Genomic DNA, 20,166 nt, shown 5'->3' on the forward strand with positions numbered 1-20,166 from the left:
GTGAAAATAAAGCCTAGACTCAGCCTACATTCACACTACGCACACAAACACACACATAGTGTCTGCTCCTACTTCCCTCTCATTCCTATTCACATATACTCAGCTTCTCACTCGCCATATATATCTCACCACCTCGTTCTCTCTCTCTCATACACACACATTTCTGGTTTCATCCTACATGACACAGCTTAAGTGCTCTAAATATTCAAAGGCGCAACAGAGAGCCATTACTTATAACTTGTTCTTATCCTCATCCGGCACAATGAGAACGCACAGGTGAAATAGAAACCAAAGAGAATTTGTATTAGACCTGATATCTTGTACTGTCAGTTGTGTAATGCAGTTTGTGTAAAAATAATTATACAGAAAGTGTACTGTACAAAAAGGAATGATACAAATAAGGAATAAGAAATGTAATGTTTATCAGATTATTCATTTTTGCTATAAATAATAGGGATTTATTTAGATATTTAATTATATGTTTCATTATACCTCATTTGTAAGTAATTTTACATCTGCTAAATGAAAAATAAATGTAAAATATGGATGCAAATATATGTATTGTAATTAGTCATAATTGCCTAGTCAAACTCTTAAATTCAGAACATACATTTTTATTGGTCAAGCAACCGTGTACATGTTGAGGCACAACAGTTCCTAATGGTGTTCCTAATAATCCTTTAGGTGAGTGTGTATATATATATATAGATTATTAGGAACACCATACTAATACTGTGTGTTTGACCTCCTTTCGCCTTCAGAACTGTCTTAATTCTACATGGCACTAATTCAACAACGTGCTAAAAGCATTCTTTAGAAATGTTGGCCCATATTGATAGGATAGCATCCTATCAGCATATCCAGGGCACGAAGCTCCCGTTCCACCACATCCCAAAGATGCTCTATGGGGTTGAGATCTGGTGACTGTGGGGGCCATTTTAGTACAGTGAACTCATTGTCAAGTTCAAGAAACCAATTCGAAATGATTCAAGCTTTGTGACATGGTGCATCATCCTGCTGGAAGTAGCCATCAGAGGATGGGTAAATGGTGGCCATAAAGGGATGGACATGGTCAGAAACAATGCTCAGGTAGGCCGTGGCATTTAAACGATGCCCAATTGGCACTAAGGGGCCTAAAGCGTGCCAAGAAAACATCCCCCACACCATTGCACCACCACCACCAGCCTGCACAGTGGTAACAAGGCATGATGGATCCATGTTCTCATTCTGTTTAGGCCAAATTATGACTCTACCATCTGAATGTCTCAACAGAAATCGAGACTCATCAGACCAGGCAACATTTTTCCAGTCTTCAACTGTCCAATTTTGGTGAGCTCTTGCAAATTGTAGCCTCTTTTTCCTATTTGTAGTGGAGATGAGTGGTACCCAGTGGGGTCTTCTGCTATTGTAGCCCATCCGCCTCAAGGTTGTGCGTGTTGTACCTTCACAAATGCTTTGCTGCATACCTCAGTTGTAACGAGTGGTTATTTCAGTCAAAGTTGCTCTTCTATCAGCTTGAATCAGTCGGCCCATTCTCCTCTAACCTCTAGCATCAACAAGGCATTTTCGCCCACAGGACAGCAGCATACTGGATGTTTTTCCCTTTTCACACCATTCTTTGTAAACCCTAGAAATGGTTGTGCGTGAAAATCCCAGTAACTGAGGAGATTGTGAAATACTCAGACCGGCTTGTCTGACACCAACAACAGTGCCACGCTCAGAATTGCTTAAATCTCCTTTCTTTCCCATTCTGACATCCAGTTTGGAGTTCAGGAGATTGTCTTGACCATTACCACACCCCTAAATGCATTGAAGCAACTGCCATGTGATTGGTTGATTAGATAATTGCATTAATGAGAAATTGAACAGGTGTTCCTAATAATCCTTTAAGTGAGTGTATATATATATATATACACTCACTTAAAGGTTTTAGGGGTGTATATATATATATATATATATATATATATATATATATATATATATTATTACTGATCTTTGATAATATAGTCATGTGAAAAAGATAGGACCCCCCATGAAATATTTAGTTCTTTTGAACTTCTTTCAAACAATTTCTATAGATAAAGGTGATGTAATTGATAAAAAACAATGACATTTTAACCATTATATAATTTATTTAACAAAAACTTTACAAAGATGCCAATGCATACTGAAGAAAAAGTTAGGACACCCTATGCCCTAATAGCTGGTATTGCCCCCTTTGACTGAAATAACCTCAATAAGACGTTTCCTATAACTGTCTACAAGTTTCTGACATTGACTGGGAGAAAGTTGTTCCCACTCCTCCACACAGAATCTTGAGGGGTTTACATGCACAGCCCAGTTCAAATCCCCCCACAGTATCTCAATAGGATTAAGATCCGGGCTTTGACTTGGCCAAGGATTCTCCATTTCTTTCTTTTGAGTCATTCCTTGGTGGATTTATTGAATGTTTTGGGTCATTGTAATGTTGCATATTCCACATCCACTTCAGCCTAAATTTTTGGACAGATGGTCTTACATTTTCCTCAAGAACCATCTGATACAATGAAGAATTCATATTGGATTCTATGATAGTGAGTTGGCCAGGTCCTTCTGCAGCAAAGCAGCCCCAAACCATGACATTTTCACCCCCATGCTTCACAGTTGGTATGAGGTTCTTGTGCTCAAATGCTGTCTTTGGTTCGCACCACACATGTCTTCTGCTACTGGGCCCAAACAATTCAACTTTGGATTCATCTCTCCAAAGCACATTGTTCCAGAAGTCCTGTCTTTGTCTAGGTGTTCTCTGGCCAACTTGAGTCTTGCCCTGAAAGTGTTTGTTTGACAGCAAGGGTTTCCTCCTTGCACACCTTGCATGCAAATCAAACTTGTGCACTCTCTTTCTTATTGTAGACACATTTACTTTGACATCAACTGTGGCAAGAGTTACCTGTAGGTTCCGAGATGACATTTTAGGATTGTTGGAGACTTCTTTAAGCATCTTTCGGTCTGCTCTTGGGCTGAACTTGCTAGTACGGCCTGACTTGGGCGAGTTGGCAATTGTTTTAAATGTTCGCCACTTGTAAATTATTTTCCGGACAGTGGAATGGCTGATTTTGAATATTTTGGAGATTTTTTAAAATCCCTTCCCAGACTCATATGCATCTACAACCTTCTTTCTGAAGGCCTCAGAGAGCTCTTTTGATCTCACCATGGTGATTTCACTCACTTCCACAATCAAGAGCAAACCAAACTAAACAATCCTCTCTGACGATATTCTAATCTTTTGCACATGATGTGGCGCACATGATTCGATTTTTATCCATTTTAAGTATAAATAAATGTGGACGTGTCCTATCTTTTTCCGCACCAAATATTTCATTTCTATTAAGGAGATTTTACAAATAATTTTAAAAAGACATTTCTTCAGTTTTATTAATTTTTAGTATTATTATTTATATTACCTCCATCTCTCAATTTTGTTGAAATGAAGATCCAATGTCCAAATGTTGAAAAAGACAAAGGTTTTCATGGGGTGTCCTATCTTTTTCACATGACTGTAAATACAACATTGTTGAGCATTAAAAAATCTTCCCGACCCCTAACTTTGTTATGCAGAGTATAAAGCAACATGCATCTCACCTCTCAAACTATTATGGGCATTTAACAGAGCAAAAAATAATAATTCATAGCTGTTTGTTTATACTGCGTCCTCATGTATTGTTTTGATCCAATTTGGCAGGTTGGTGTTTATTTCCACACCTTTCATTTCTCTAATTGCCAGTATTGCGAGTTTGAGTTGTTGAGTCTATGCTCTGGCATGTGTTGCTTAATTATTAACTGTAGAATAAATGTGCAATACAGTAATTATCTTAACGAGTTACTGCACTCTCTTTTAAAGCGTCCGAGACCTTCTTTTCTTATTAGAAACGAGGCAGGGGGTCTCTTTCCTGTGGGGTACTTGCGACATATTCAAAATTAGCTCCAATAATATTCAGGAGATGAAATTGTAATATGTATCTAAAGAAGTTCCTGAGGGTGTAAAATTCAGCACTCTTCCACAATGATAAAAGCGAGATGGAAAGGAAACTCAGGTGGGAAGTCATGGAGATTCATGAGTGAACCAAACAAAGAAACCCAGCAAATGTTTTTATTACTGAAAAATGTAATAAAATTATTAAATAAATTAAATTAAATAAAATTGTAGATAAACTTAAAACTCAAACTAATGGGAAAAATAATTGGTGAAAATGCAAACAGGAATTCAGGAATTCAATTCTTCATTCCTCAGGCACAGAAATTATAATATCGACTCATCCAAAGTCTAAATAAGTTAGGTTTTGTGTGGACAGAATGCTTCGCACCTCTCAGCATCCATATTTTGAAGTATTTATGTGTATGTATAGTGTTCAGACCCCCATAGGTGTGGTTATATTAGGTTATTGAAACATCTGAATGGGGTTTATGCGTTTCTTTCCCCTCTCGCCATGACTCAGACTGGCGGGTGCTGAGTGGATTTGCATTGATACTGGATTTCTGTCTTGTGGTGCACAGTCATGCTGGCTTCATTGAGCTCCAGTGGATCAGGGGTGTCATAGACTGACGGAAGAGAGAGAAAGAGGGAATAGAAAACAGAAAAGGAAAAGGAAATCAGAGAGTTGGAGAACAGCTTTAGAAGACCCAGCAGTAGCAGCAGCGCATATCAGTCCCAACAGGAGTGCTTTTAATTTGACAGCCAGAGAGGAAATGGTGAGCCAGTTCTCCCCAGCCGCTGTAATGCACCATAAATTCTGTTTACATTCGCTGTTGGGGAGCTCTCGCAGTCATTTGGTGCCCAACATCTTAACGACTCTCTCTCTCTTACTAATGGTGCTGCGATTTCTATACCATCCAAAGTCATCTTATCCAAGCCATAGATTTATTCTGAGAGCGAGTCCGTCCTAAATCATGAGCATCAGGCTAAAGCCGGGCTTAGACTACAGGAGTTTTTAAATCTTAACCGATTGTGAAATCTGGTTGCATTACACACATAAGAAGATTTTTCACCCATTTCCTTCTTTCAAATCTCAAACCTACACACACTACAAGATTTAAAAATCATGGCTAGTCACACAACAAGATATTCTTAGGATTATCATGCAAGATTTAGCATGTGATCTCACGGGGAAGCGGATGTAAACAAAATGGATACTGTCACAGCAACTTGCTGTAGACATTATATGAGGAGACATTATAAAGGCAGTCGTGTTCGACCAGCCGTTCCTCCATCTCCATTGTCCACCAGAACTGTACAGCTGCTTGTTGTTTCGCAGTCGCCATTTCAAAAGTTCTGTCTCTTCCTTCTCCTTGTAGACTTGTCTCTCATTAGCTATTGTAGAATTACTGACGTAATCACAGTCATAATCATCCCGATTTAAAATTCTAAGTATCAAACATGTTTGATATTGTCAACCCCAATGTGTCCGCAAGCAGATCGGGAGGTTAAAGATTTGACCTGTAAATGCCTCTCATTACCAGATAATTCGGGTCAAACATCGGAACGACCGATGCCCTGGACACAATTTTTTCTTTGTATGTCAGGAGGGGTAAATCGGCCATAAATCAGCCTGGAACTCCTGTAGTCTGAGCCAAGCTTAAAGGATGTATTTTTTAGATTGTTACTGGCATATTATGGTAAATAGTACTCAAGGTATTTCAGGAAATCTCTGAGGGCACATTTATATCCGAGTAAGATTTTGTTCCTCAATTTAAAACCGTAGACGTCGAGTTTTATTCCATTTCATCCTGTCTTGTGTCTCCAGGGTGCACACTGCACAGTGTTCTGAACTTCACAGACTGACTGTCTGAAGATCGAACCCAATCGTACTGTCTGAAGATTGAACGTGTGTGTTCGTGTTTGCAAGAGCTAGTAAAGTCTGTGAATTAATCTAATACTTGTTAGCTGTGCTTGCTAAGGAAATGTTATTGTTCAGGGTTAGAGGACTGCTCAGATATCGATATCTTTTGAACATTATTTCATAGAGACTTGGCAACTGCATAGCAACAGTCTAAAAATTTTTTTTTACCATACTAGCAGCTACATACAGTAGTAATGCCCTAACAACCACTCGGATCCCCATAGCAACTCTATAAACAACTCAAAACACCCTAGCAACTACAGTACATTGCAACACCGTTCACAACTTCCAGGCTAGCCTAGCAATGCATAAAGTAGCAGTGCCATAGAAACCATGCAAAACACCCTAGCAACCACAAAAAAATACTTAATACTTAACAACTGTATAGCAACACCTGGCAACCACATACCAACTCCCTAGAAGTTACTCAGAACGCCATAGCAACAGACTAGAAACTGCCCCAATAAAGTAGCAATGCAATGACAACCGCCTACATTACTACAGCAATAAAACCACTCACAACAACCTAGCAACTACACAGTAACACCTTACAAATCACTCAGACCAGCCTAGCAACCACACACTAGCAGTGCCCTAGTAACCATTCAAAACACTCTAGGAACTGCATAACAACACTCTAAAATTACCTAGAACTGTTTAGTAACTTTATAGGAACATGCTGGCGACCACAGCCTATCAAACTATCCAGAACACCCTAACAACTGTATAGCAAAACCCTAAAAATCACCCTGACCAGCCATAGCAATGCCCTAGAAACTACCCAGAAATACCCCAGCCACTGTATAGCAAAACCCTAAGAATCACCCTGACCAGCCATAGCAACGCCGTCTAATCAAACACACCTGATTCAACTCATCAGCTCATAATCACATGGGATGATGAGCTGATGAGTTGAATCAGGTGTGTTTGATTAGGGAGACAGAGAAAACGTGCAGTGTTGGAGGGTCGCCAGGACAGGTTTGGGAACCACTGCCCTAGACACTACCCAAAACACCCTTGCAACTGTACAGCAAAATCAGTGGCACTTTATTTTACAGTATACGTGTATTTACAGTGTAGAAATTACTGGGTAATATAGGGTAACTACGTGGGCTACGGTTAGGTTTGGGGGTAGGTTCAGTGTTAGTACCTAATTATTACCCAGTTATTGCAATACAATTACTATAATAATTACATAGTATGTACATGGGGAACAGGAAAATAAAGTGCTATCGCAAAACCCTAAAAATCACCCTGGCTAGCCATAGCAACAAAGCAATAATCTACCCAGAACATCCTAGCAACTCCATAGAAACACCCTACAAACCACCCAGACAAGCCTTGCAAACACATACAGTAGCACTGTCTTGGCAAACCATCAACCGCATAACAACACTCTAAAAACAACTCAGAACCCCTTAGTAACCATGTAGCAACATTCTGGCAACCAAACATCAAATGTAACTCTCTAAAAACCTATTTGAACACCTTAGGAACTACTGTTTATAGCAACATCCTGGCAACCAAACTGTACAGCCTAGCTTCGTGATAACAACTTTTACATTAGTAAGCACTGCTCATGTATTCTACATAGCATGTTAAAAACCTTTGATTGCTTTTATATGGCATCTCTGTATTTATTAACCTCTATATTCACACCTATGGTCCAATGAAAAGACGCGGCTGTGTATGACAACAGGCCGCAGTATACCCTTTACCCTGCAGGTGAAAGAGAGAGAGAGGGGAAAACAGTTGAAAAAGAGCAGCGCCACTCATTGAAATGCAGCAGTCGGGGTCCAATATAAACCCTGATGGTGGGTGGCATGTTTGTGTGTGCGCGCCCCAATACAGGTTGAGCTCCAGACATGCAGCCTGGAGGAGGGAGTGTGTGCTCATGTGAACGTGTGTGTGTGTGTGAGGAGCGGTCTCAGCGTGGGAGCACCCCAGACTGGGTTTAATAAAGCCAGCAGCCACTGGCTCGCCCTGATTAGGATGGCAAACATACCGGGTGAGCACACAGAGAGCACACCCCCATCTCCCCAGCAGCCCGTGGGTGGCCCGCCACGATACCAAAACAAATGCAGCTAGAGCTATCATGAAAATGTATCCAGCTTTGGTTTTGGACTCGGAATTGCTTTGATGTGCTTTTTTTTTGTTTCTTGGAAAATATTTATTTATTTGCTATTTACTTATTTTTTTAATCTCCGAGGGCTTTAATCTTTGAAACCTCTATGCTAAAAATATTGAGATTGGTACAAAAAAAAAACAGGTAAGCCCAATAAGACTAATCCCTAAATGTCTCATTAGCTAAGACGATGAAACCCATTAGTTGAATGGAAACAAAAACGCCATATCCGACTTTAATCGTCAGTTTGCAGGGTCAGTTCTGCTGACTCTTATCTCAGTAAATGACATTTTTATGGGTTAATAGTTCCCCAGCTGCCCTCATCCTGAGACCTCTGCACTGCAGATAACGTCTCGCTGTTCTGGCACGTTACCAGCTCTAGGTGCCTTATGATGTTTGAGGAGGTACAGACGCAGTGCTATATACTGTAAGATGACTATATCAACATATGGTAGCATGATTACCATTGTAAATCTGGTTATATAAATGCAGTGTTTATTTTTTTAAAGTCTCGAATTTGTCAGACTTCATTAACGATTCATTTGATTTATAGCACCTGGTCATAAGAGTCAGCGGAAGAGTTCAGCATCTCAATTATTAGACAACTTGATTGACTGATTCATTTCATTATAAGAACCTGCTCATACAAATCATTGTGAACTTAGTTTTTATGCTTAGCCACCGAAAAGCAAAGGATGCAAAAGAAAGACAAGTCTAAGGATTTTTATTATCTAATGAGAGGTCTAAAGTGGCTAAAGTTTGGTTTTCTTTTACTTTTTTCATTAAAACCACCTTTTCAAAAGAGTCATTTGTTTGTGAATCAGACTACTAGTGTGTTTGTTTTTGCACATTTTTTCATTTATAATTTAAAACCAACATTAACTATGTAGTTCTCTGTATATTTTGAGGCCATACAGTTCAGTAAATAAGTGAGATGTTAATTCAGTTTCCACTCACAGATTCAGTAATTCAATTAGTCAACTTTGGAGTTTGTAAGTCTTTTTTACTAATTCATTTCATTATAAAAACCTGCTCATACGAACCATTTGTTTGTGAATTGAATTACACTAGTTTGTTTTTATGCTTAACCATCGAAAGCAGAATATGCAATAGAAAGACATGAAATGATTTGGAGTGGTCTTTAACACACAGTGGCTAAAGTTAGGCTTATCTTTTGCTCTTTTTTTTTTCAAACCTTAAAGTGATAGTCCATCCAAAAACGAAAATTCTGTCATTATTTGCTCACCCACATGTCATTCCAAACTGGTTTGACTTCACTTTTTTATGCAGAATACATTGTACAATAGAACATTTTGAAGAACAGTTTCTGTTCCCATTGACTTCCATTGTATTTTTTGTCCTTACAATGGAAGTCAATGGGAAAGACAAAACTGTATTTCATTACAAGAACCTGCTCATAAGAATAATATGTTAGTTATTTGAATTACATTAGTACAATAATTCGTTTTTATGCCTAGCCAGAAAGACATCTTGATCTGGATTATCTGATGAGTGAATTGCAAAGAGGCTTTGGCTACTCTCTTTAATTACATCAGTAGTTTGCCCATCATAAAATGTAAAAGTCCTTCAAATGGCCCCTCTGTTTCCAACTATGAGCCTACACTTTTACGTTTTAAGGATGGCAGCCTGGACAGTCTTTCCCGCAAGAGTTGAGAGATGATAACTAAAGGTTAAAGACAAATAGCATTAAGTGTTTCATTTTAACCGGCACATTTTGAAAGATTAACCGATTAGCTCTGCACTTTGCGGCACACTGCCTCCTCCAGACCGCATAGATGAAGAGATTTAAAAGTCTGGAGTTGCTCAGAGAGATCAGATTACATTTAAAAGTTGTTCTACCCTCATTTAGCCTTCGAAACAACTGAGGCAATTAGTTTATAGAGTAACTGCTCTAAGTGTTCTGTCCGACTTTAGTAACAAAGATTTTACTGCGATTGGCATGTCATCTGAGATAATGCAATGTTCTGTTCAGAATAAGAGCTGCTACTCGTCCGTCATCGCATTTGTATTCAAGACTTGTCTGAAGTTTCCAAAAAGCTCACAGTTTCTGCTGCAGATAAATGTTATGAAATGTAACCTCATAATGAAGGTAATGCAGCCTTATTAGACTCACTCCAGGGAATGTGAGTGTTCAGATGAACCTGTACCTTGTGGCTTAACTTTCCAATTCGATTTTATGCTCTAATTTCTGGGTAGTTTGTTCCTCAGCCTACTTGCCAAATCCTCAGAGAGCTAAATGGATAGCATCCTTTGGCTTTGGGCCTTTCGGGCTGTGTCCGGGTTATGATCCAGGCCTTTCGAAGAGAGAGAAGGAGAGAGATAACCCAGCCATGCCCTCCAGGATTTACTGTGACTTGGGGAGGGGAGAGAGGAAAAGGGACTGGCATGGTGAAGGGGAGTGGGACGAGCCCGGAGGGAGCGCAGATCGCCTCGCTGCTCAGCACTGCGAGTCTGTTTAGTATTCCCGTCACGTCAGCTGGAGGGAGCGGCATTAAATTGGGATCAGGCAGATTAGAGTCTAATATAGCCAGCTATTAAAGGCTGCAAATGAGAGTGGTGGGTTACAGCCGGAGCCTGGGCCCCTCACCCAGTCTCACAGCTTCTCTCAGTCTCTCAAACAGGCTCTTCGAGGGGGGGGAAAATATACACACACAGAAACACGGATAGGATAAGATAGCATAGGATATGGGATAGGATAGTATAGATAGGATAGGATAGGATGCTATTTTGACATGGTGTTTCTTGCATTCAACAACGAACAGAGCACAATCTATGACGTCCAATTTGTGAACAAATTAGGATAGGATAGGATAGGAGATAGGATATGAGATGGGATATGATATAGGATAGGATATGGGATAGGATATAGGAAAAGGATAAGATAGGATAGCATAGAATAGGATAAGTGTAGATTTGAAAATCATGCTTTCCCCATTATTGTTTAATCACGGAAGTTACACCAGTTACTTTGCCAAGAGATCTCTATTTATTATGTATCATGTGTCAGACAGAGAGAAAGGGGCATATAAGAATAAGGCTACAGGCGAGGAGGGCTTCATTCCAGATTTCTCTGTTCCCCATTTCTCTATCCTCTCACCCCGTCATGCCAGCTGTAATGGTTTCTCTGGGTTTCTCCTCCCTCACCCCCTCATGCCTTTATGTTTCTCCTTCCTTTCACCCTGTCATGCCTTTATGTTTCTCTGGGGTGGTACAGTAAGGATTGAGCTTATATACACAAATGAGCGACTTTTAACCTTCTTGTAAGGTAGCAAAACATGTTGCTTATGTTTAAAAATGGAATGTATACCTCATGCTTACATATGGTAAATCCACTATCCCTCTGTGTTACGCATTAGTGGTACATTTGCATCAGTTGAAACATTCATTTCCTTGTAAAGAACATGTACACATTTAATGTATCATCATCATTGGAACATCTCAGTGAAAGTGTTACATTGCACACATATACCTCTAAGCAAAATATAACTCTACCCATATCTCTGCTCAGCACACATGTACAACATACTCTGACTTCACAACATAGGCTACAGTATGAAATTATTATGAAAATGAATAAAGAAAAATAATACTAAAAAATAACATTAAACCGTAACATTTTAGCCTTCAATAAGATAAGACAGGATAGGATGCTATTTTGACATAATGTTTCTTGCATGCAGAGCATGATGTCTGAATTGTGAACAAATTACTCTTATGAATATATATGCGGAAAATTATTATTTTAACCCTCTGTCTGGAAAGATCCAATTTTAAGGGGCGACTCCTTTTAGTGCTGTCCGTAAACAGTCACTGTTATGATTGGCTAACGTCAATGCAAATGAAAAATAGCCCCCTCGCTATTGTACGCGAGTAAGTGTTTTGGAAATGTTATCGTTTTAAATCCATATAAACCCGTGATTTACAGACAAAGCATCAAATATCAGGATTTACAAAATATTTTTCTTCTGAAATTTCTTTTCATTGAACAATCCTAAAAAAAAAATGTATGGAATATTTTCGACATTGATAATAATAATAATAAATGTTTCTTGAGCAGCAAATCAGCATATTAGAATGATTTCTGAAGTGACACTAAAGACGAATAATGATGCTGAATATTTAGCTTTGACATCACAGGAATAAATGACATTTAAAATAACTTTTTAATATATTTAAAAATTGTAATAATATTTTTTACTGTATTTATGCTCAAGTAAATGCACCCTTGGTGAGTATAAAAAGTATTTCCCCCAAAAAAACTTGTATTAAAAAAATTCCATGCATATATAAATATTGTTCCAAAACAGTGTCATAAGTTTATATGACACAAATGCAATCAGGATCACTACAATGACAACATCAAATGGGACCATAACCACTTTTAAACCACATTCTGTAATTTGCCAACTAAAAAATATCCTAAATGTTTAATTTTGGGATCCTACTGCTCCCTAGTGTTTTTTTTATACGCCGTCCTTATTGACTTACAGCGTGACCCTTAATCATTTGTTGTGGTGATGTTGTTTTCTTTTTAATTGAATCTGCGTGTCAGGCTAGGCTTAGCTTTCAAGAGGCTGAGCTGACTGAATTTGAGCTTTCATTAGGTCTGCTCTTCAGCAGAAGCCTCTCTCTGGACAGCATTAAACCACTGCAAACATATTCATCCTCTGATGATACAGGGAATGTTAATGCTGTTAACATGACAAATGTCAACTTGCTAGAAGAAACCTTTAGACAGAGCTTATGCCTACAATCAAATGAAGATGACAAAGATTATATATTCTGCTGTGTAATGTCATCTGTCCTGACTGAACCAATTAAACTGGTTATTTTCTTCTTAACTGGTTATTTTATTAAATATTGGTCTATGGCTTACTGCATAGTTCACAGTTTATACTCTAATTCCTTCAGAATATGTGAAACATGATGTGAGGAAAGATATATATACAAAATAAGATAGGATAAGATTATGGTTAATGAGAATTAGTATGCTCTTAAGGCTGCATTAATTTACGCATGATACAGTAAATGAAGAATACTATAAAAAATACAGTAATATAATTAAATATGATCTCTTCCTGTGTCCGACAGACATCCTCTTTTCCCTCTTCTGGCGTTGCTGTTTGAGAAGTGTGAGCAAGCAACACAGGGCTCAGAATGCATCACCTCCGCCAGCTTTGACGTCGACATCGAGAACTTCGTCCACCAGCAAGAGCAAGACCACAAGCCTTTCTTCAGTGAGGACCCTGAACTAGACAACCTGGTAAACACTCATGTCTCCTGTTGCTTTATTTGTGTCAACTTTACCTGCTCTTAAAAACCTGTTTACTTCATGTACCTAAATGTCATATTTGCACTGCCCTCTGCTGGCATATTTGCACTGTATACTTTAAATTCTGAGGTAGTTTGTTGCTTAAAGTATCATTAAAACGACTAGGAATAAACAATGTTTTATTGAAAATAAAAAGTCAGAGGTATTAGTCACAATGACACTCGCCCACCTCCAGTCCGTAGCTCTTTTTTTCCCTCTATTGTTCTCGTTTCCTCTAACTCTCTCCCTCATATTCATCATCTCATCTCTTCTGTGCCATGCAAGACAGTTAACAGTAATTAGAAATTAAGGGAAGGAGGAAGAAAAAGGTCACTGTTCATCATTACCGGGGCACTCGGTCGACTAGCGCTGCTCAGTCAATTAACTCTGCATCTGTGTGCTTTACGACACACTGGTCACACACACACACACGAGTCTTCCGTTCACTAACTCTTCACCGCGACAGTTATAGCGCCCGCGCTGCGCTTCGTTCTCGCCTCAGAGAGATGGCACTGAGCCCTGATTAAACGAGCTGCCGTAATTGGCAGATTTATCTCCTCCTTGGCAAAGCATTTTTTAGCCCATTTGGTCGTCCTTGAGTTCTGACTTTGGGCGGTGACTATTTGAATGGGTAGTTGGAACTGAAAGTTCAGTCCTGTCCAACTGCATCAGCAGAACTCAAGAGTTTTTTAGCATTAAGCAACGCAACCAGGCAAACAGCAGCAGGGAGGACTGGCTAGCTCAGTGTTTTTTTTTAAGATTATTTAATTAATTCACTAAATAAAGGAAATTCCTTCATTATTTTCTTATCTTTTTCCCAGAATGTACTGACTGCCCTTTTTCATACAATAAATGGTAAAAAATCACCATAAAGTATAAAAAAAGTGACCCATATTATAGTGCAAAATATTGTATATTCAAATTCTTCCGAATTCATATTATAGCATAGTTCGAGGAACAGATGTTACTTCAAGTCCAAAATCATTCCTTTGGTATTTAAATGAATGAATGAATAAAATAATACATTTATTTATTTATTTCGGGTTGTATCATCTCTGGTGTATCTTAAAGTATCTTATCAGTACTGGGATCTTGCTAAATTAAATTAATTCAATGTAAATATTTGATTAAAAACTTAAAAATTCAAATGAAAATTTGAAATGTTGCCTTTGCAATCTGAAATAATTATAAATTATACCTAAATGTATATATATATTTAAAAACTAATAAAAAGTTAAAGGCTTTAAGCTACAACTTAAACTAAAATTAAACTAAAACACAAATGTGATGTTAAACTAAAGTCAATTTTGCTTATTCATATGGTTGAATTGGATCATCGAAGGGTCAGCAGCAAAGACATTGGTTAATAAAGTGAGATTAAATACATAAAGTATATTTTTATTACCTTAACACATGCAAAACAGAATTATTGCAGTTTTGTGTTCTATTCTGAGTTTGCATTTCAGTTTGAATTTATTTAGAGAAATACTGAATCTGCTTTTGTGCAAGTGAGATGGGTAAATGTTCACATTTAGTCTAGAACTGCAATGATCACAAAGCGGACACAACGCCTCTACAACCTTACGTCTGATTTCTCTCAACACAAGGACAGGAGAGGTGTTAGTCAATAAATGAGAAAACAAAGTAACTCACGTTACTTATTTGAAAAAGTACCTCAGATATTTAGTTGTAAATTTAAAAGTAATGTGTTACTTTACTAGTTACTTGAAAACAGTAATCTGATTCCACAACTCACGTTACTTGTAATGCGTTACCCCAACGCTGTGACACAGATGGTGAAGGCGATCCAGGTGTTGCGGATCCACCTGCTGGAGCTGGAGAAGGTGAACGAGCTCTGTAAAGACTTCTGCAACCGTTACATCACCTGCCTCAAGACCAAGATGCACAGTGACAATCTGCTACGGAACGACCTGGGCGGCCCGTATTCACCATCACAGACCAACCTCGGTCTGCAGCAGGTGACTGACAAACACATTCTCCCTAGACCTTCAGTCTAAAGGCTAAAGGTTGTTTCTAACACATAAACACAGTGCCATATGAATGTACACACTCTCACAGCAGTAACATTTACACTTGCACGAACACAAGCTCTTCTCCCGGGGATGCAAAAGGTCACATCTGGCTTGCCCTTGCTGCTCCTGCTGAACTTTGCTGACCTCTGCGTGAGAAGACTTAAAGCACACACTTTTGGATCTTTTATCTAGGACTGTCAATCAATTATAACTGAATTAAAATGGCAATCAAATTATCCGATTAATCGGAATTAATCACATATGCACTACGGTTCAAAAGTTTGGGGTCAGTGATTTAAAAAAAAGAAGAAATTAATACTTCTATTCAGCAAGGACACATTGAACCGGTCGCAAGACAGTAGGATTGAAGACATTTATAATGTTACAAAAGATTTCTATTTCAAATAAATGCTGTTCTTTAGAATTTGTATTCATTATATAATCCTAAAAAATGAATATTAAAACAATATTAAGAAGCACAACAGTTTTCATAATTGATGTTAAATAAGGAATGTTTCTTAAGCACGAAACTTCATCTAGAATCTAGAGTAATAGTTTGTGCTTGTCTGTGACTTTAAATGCTCGAGTTCGTTACAGCAGGATGGATTCTGATTGGCTGTTAATGTTTTTATCGTTCCTCAGCTAGATAAAATCATTCTGAAAGTGATTCCAACGATATCGTTTCTCTGTGCCGTTAGCGTAATAGCTGTGGGGTGGACTTTGGATATTCTTTCAAATTTAGAAAGATTTTTAGAACTGTATCTTTATAGTTATCATCCTTGGTGTGAACACGCCTTTAGTTCCCTTGTTTTAAGTACATTGTGCGCACAATATAATAATTCATCTCCTTGTTTTAGTAAATCGTGGCCACATTGAACTGATTCGTTCCCTCGTTTTGACTGAACTAAAAAAAGGGAACATGGCAGAGATTTAGTAAAACAAGGGAATTAATTATTATATTGTGTGCATGATTTACTTACAAAAGAGGGAAAGAATTAGTAAAACATGCTGAAGTATTAGTAATTTGTTGGAACAAATTGCTAATTCATGGCCACGATATACATATTTTTTGGTCCTCATGTCATAGGCAGGGTTCTGTATAATAGAGAGACTTCATTCAGAAACATTAATAATAATCTTACCAGCCCCAAGCTGTTAAATGGTATTGTAATTTTTGAGAAAATCCACCAAATGAAGATAATTTAGGCCATTATATTTTGTTTCATTTTATTTCCATGTTAAATAATTGATAAATTATCATGGAATTTACAGCCATAATTATTGTGTGTTCATTTATATTGGGTTACTTTAAATAATAAATAACATACTATAATAACATATATTAAACAATATTGTTTACAATGTTCTCAAAATGTCTTACAAAGTCATATTCTTCAAGAAATTCACATGTGGACACTAACTTCTATTTCCTCCTCCTCTTATAGGACCTGCTTCAAAACTCGTCCCCATCCCTCACCTCTGTCTCCAGCACGATAAACCCCTCTGGGATCGTAGTCCCTGCCGGTTCGCTGCAACAGAACAACGTTGCCATGACCACTATCAACTCTCAGGTGGTCTCAGGTGAGGTGGCCAATCATCAGTCCCTTTGCCCCCTCGCTCCAAAATAAGAGATCTCAGCATTCGGAACAGCTTTCCTTTCTAAATCTGTGAAAGTAATGCACATTATCTTCATTTATATAGCTTTTTCTTTGACTAATTTTCTTTCTTTACATCCATCTCCCACAGAACAATACTTTCACATTGTGTATACAGAATGTCTAATTACTGTGAAATCGAGCTAATTAGCAGCAAAACAAGAACTCCTTGTTCTCTTCTTGATCCGTTCCGAATACTCTTTTGTTTTATTTTGGCGCAGTGAACGGGAGGTGAATTGGTATTACAGTATTTCAACAACAGGCAGGAAGAGTCTGTGATAACCTCAGTCCTGTGTCTGTGACTGATTCCCACAGGTGGGACGCTGTATCAACCGGTGGCAATGCTTAACTCACAGGGACAGGTGTTAACCCAGGGGTTACCACAGGGAACCATCCAAATCCAAAACAATCAGGTGAGGGAAACAACCGCTCGACAGACAACACTTGCTGTTCTGCTTTGATGCAGAGAAACTGCAGGGCTGTGTCTTCACAACTAATTCTGGCGAATTATTTCTAGACTACAACACCATGTATACATGCAAAGAAGCATTCTATAGCCTGATGCCTTTAGTTTACGGATGCCCTGTTTTTTTGTTTTTTTTACATTTTACTCCATCCACTTTATATGAGATATTACCAAATGAATTACAAATATACACATAAATCTTATTTGTTATGCATTTACATGGCTTCAGACAGTTAGTGGCATATTTTGGGGGGGGGGGGGGGGGGGGGGGGTCAAACATTATTTAATTATTAATTAAAAGAAACATTTTTTTTTTTAAATTATATATATATATATATATATATTTTTTTTATATATATATATTTTATATAATTAAAAAATATATATAAATTATTGGTAAATAATTCAATCATTTTTAAATCAGAGTAATCATATTAAAACCACACACACACACATATAAAGTGTGTATATATATATATATATATATATATATAAAACAATCAATTATATAATTATTATTTTATCTTATTTATGGACTTTGCATGCTTTTTTTTCCAATTAATGTTATTTTCATTTAACTGTTGCCTAAGTCAGTGCCAAACCTTATTGGTCCATTTGTTAGCAAAAAAAGGTGATGTGTCACATTAATGTTCATAGATAACCTCATTATGCATTGGTTGCTATAAGTACAGACATGATGCAGTTTATTTAGCAATTCTAGAGCTGTTATGTTGTATTTTCTTTGCTGTCAAGTACAAGTCAGGTGAGTCAGGGTTTGACAGACAGCTGGAGCCTGTGCGGATCCCCAACATTGGGCCGAGGTGCTTCACTACACGCAAGCTGGGAATAGAGTTCTGCCCGTAGCTACTTCTCCGACAAGCTTTCAGTAATAATACCCCTGCATGAAGCCTCCAATTAATTCACCCTGCTTCCTGAATCACACACTCTCCCCCAATGTGTGTGTGTGTATTTTGAGTAGAGGAATGGGGGAAGAACCACATGACACCCAGCTGCAAATGTAATGAGGAGGTTGTTTTTAGAGCTTGATTATTATTTATTTATTTAAAAAATGTTAAAGTCAGTGGGGAGCTGCTGCTTTTTATGGCTTTCAGTGGCAATGGTAGCATGAAATTAATTATCCCTATTTTCAAAGTGGAAATGTTAATTTTTCCTTTTCTTCTTTTATTAATTTATTTATTTGCACACAGAGCTCTCGTAGATTATGCATCTTAAACGTCTATGAAATGTTAATGTGCCCGTCTCAGAATGCCGTAAACCAAAGGAAAATAAATAGTTAATTTAGCACGCATCCTTTAAATAGTCTCTCAAACTCTTGCATTTTCGCTCGCCTTACATTAATCGTACTTCATAAGTTTGATGAAAAGAAAAAAAATTGACATTTTCTGCAGCTCTTTGAGGTGATGAAAGGCTTCTGTAAATGCACCCTCCTTGGCTTTAATTTTAGGTATCATTACCCATTGCGTTGCTATGGTGACTGAAGGCATTCCTGCCCCTGCCAAAGAAATGGTGACTGGCGACTCTCTTTGTTTCCGTGGCAACTATCCCTCCTGCTCCCCCACTCACTTTCTCGTCTCTCTTCTCTCTTTCTTCCAAGGTGAACCTGGACTTGTCCTCACTCTTGGACGCCGATGACAAGAAATCAAAAAACAAACGAGGCGTCCTTCCCAAACATGCCACAAACATTATGCGTTCCTGGCTCTTCCAGCATCTCATGGTGAGAAAAAGGAAGTTTTCCTCTCTCATTATTGCCCTACAAGCTAAAGAGGAGTTTAAAATGCACTGCATTTCACTCATATCTGGTTCTTGATTTCATGATCTCACTCCAATGAGATAAAGACAAACGTATACAGTTACCTCAGAAGACTAAAAATAAAGGCACTCCATTTAAATAATTCCTTATAACATTTTTGTATCCCAATTTTGTTTTCCAGCATCCTTATCCTACAGAAGATGAGAAAAGACAGATCGCAGCACAAACAAATCTTACCTTATTACAGGTGAACAACTGGTAAGAATGGCTAGTTTGTTGCATTAGTGTAATCCACAGCAAAAGGGCGCCATCTAATGGTCACAAACAAAATCACAAAACTTGTATATGATTTGCAAATAGTATCTAATAAAAATCCTGGTATATGTCTTATATCAGTGTCCTTTTTTCTCTCTCTCTTGTCTCTCTTTGAAAGGTTTATCAATGCCCGCAGGCGTATACTGCAACCCATGTTGGATGCCAGTAATCCTGACCCTGCCCCCAAAGCCAAGAAGATGAAATCTCAGCACAGACCCACACAGCGCTTCTGGCCCGACTCCATCGTAGCTGGAGTCCTGCAGACACACGGATCCCACTCAGCAAACAATTCAGACAGTCAGTAATATCAACATATTCTCTCATGGCAGATATTATGAACATACTGGATATTATATATACTGAACTAAATACTAAACATTAAAAATGACAAAATAGGAATCATTAAAGTATTCAGTTAGTGATTTTACAAAATTAGTTTATTATATTTCTGTCTGAGTATATCCTCAGATTTAAAATCACAATTTAAAAATTCCATGAATTTCCAGAATGTCCCACTGGAGCTATATAAATGGATATTATATATATATATATATATATATATATATATATATATATATACATACACACATATA

General features: G+C 37.9%; 1 protein-coding gene across 1 annotated transcript in view; it reads left to right on the forward strand.

Moving 5' to 3' along the window:
- Positions 1-20,166, forward strand: part of pknox2 (pbx/knotted 1 homeobox 2) — an 80,128-nt gene that overhangs the window by 57,640 nt on the left and 2,322 nt on the right. The window contains exons 5-11 of the mRNA XM_077242392.1: positions 13,114-13,285; positions 15,127-15,312; positions 16,812-16,947; positions 17,337-17,434; positions 19,103-19,222; positions 19,440-19,516; positions 19,692-19,870. Coding sequence (XP_077098507.1) covers positions 13,114-13,285; positions 15,127-15,312; positions 16,812-16,947; positions 17,337-17,434; positions 19,103-19,222; positions 19,440-19,516; positions 19,692-19,870 — 968 coding nt within the window. The remainder of the gene's footprint in view (positions 1-13,113; positions 13,286-15,126; positions 15,313-16,811; positions 16,948-17,336; positions 17,435-19,102; positions 19,223-19,439; positions 19,517-19,691; positions 19,871-20,166) is intronic.

This window comes from Siphateles boraxobius, unplaced genomic scaffold (genome assembly GCF_051911475.1).
Source record: "Siphateles boraxobius isolate OS27281-9 unplaced genomic scaffold, OSU_SipBor_1 25, whole genome shotgun sequence".
Taxonomy (NCBI): Eukaryota; Metazoa; Chordata; class Actinopteri; order Cypriniformes; family Leuciscidae; genus Siphateles; species Siphateles boraxobius.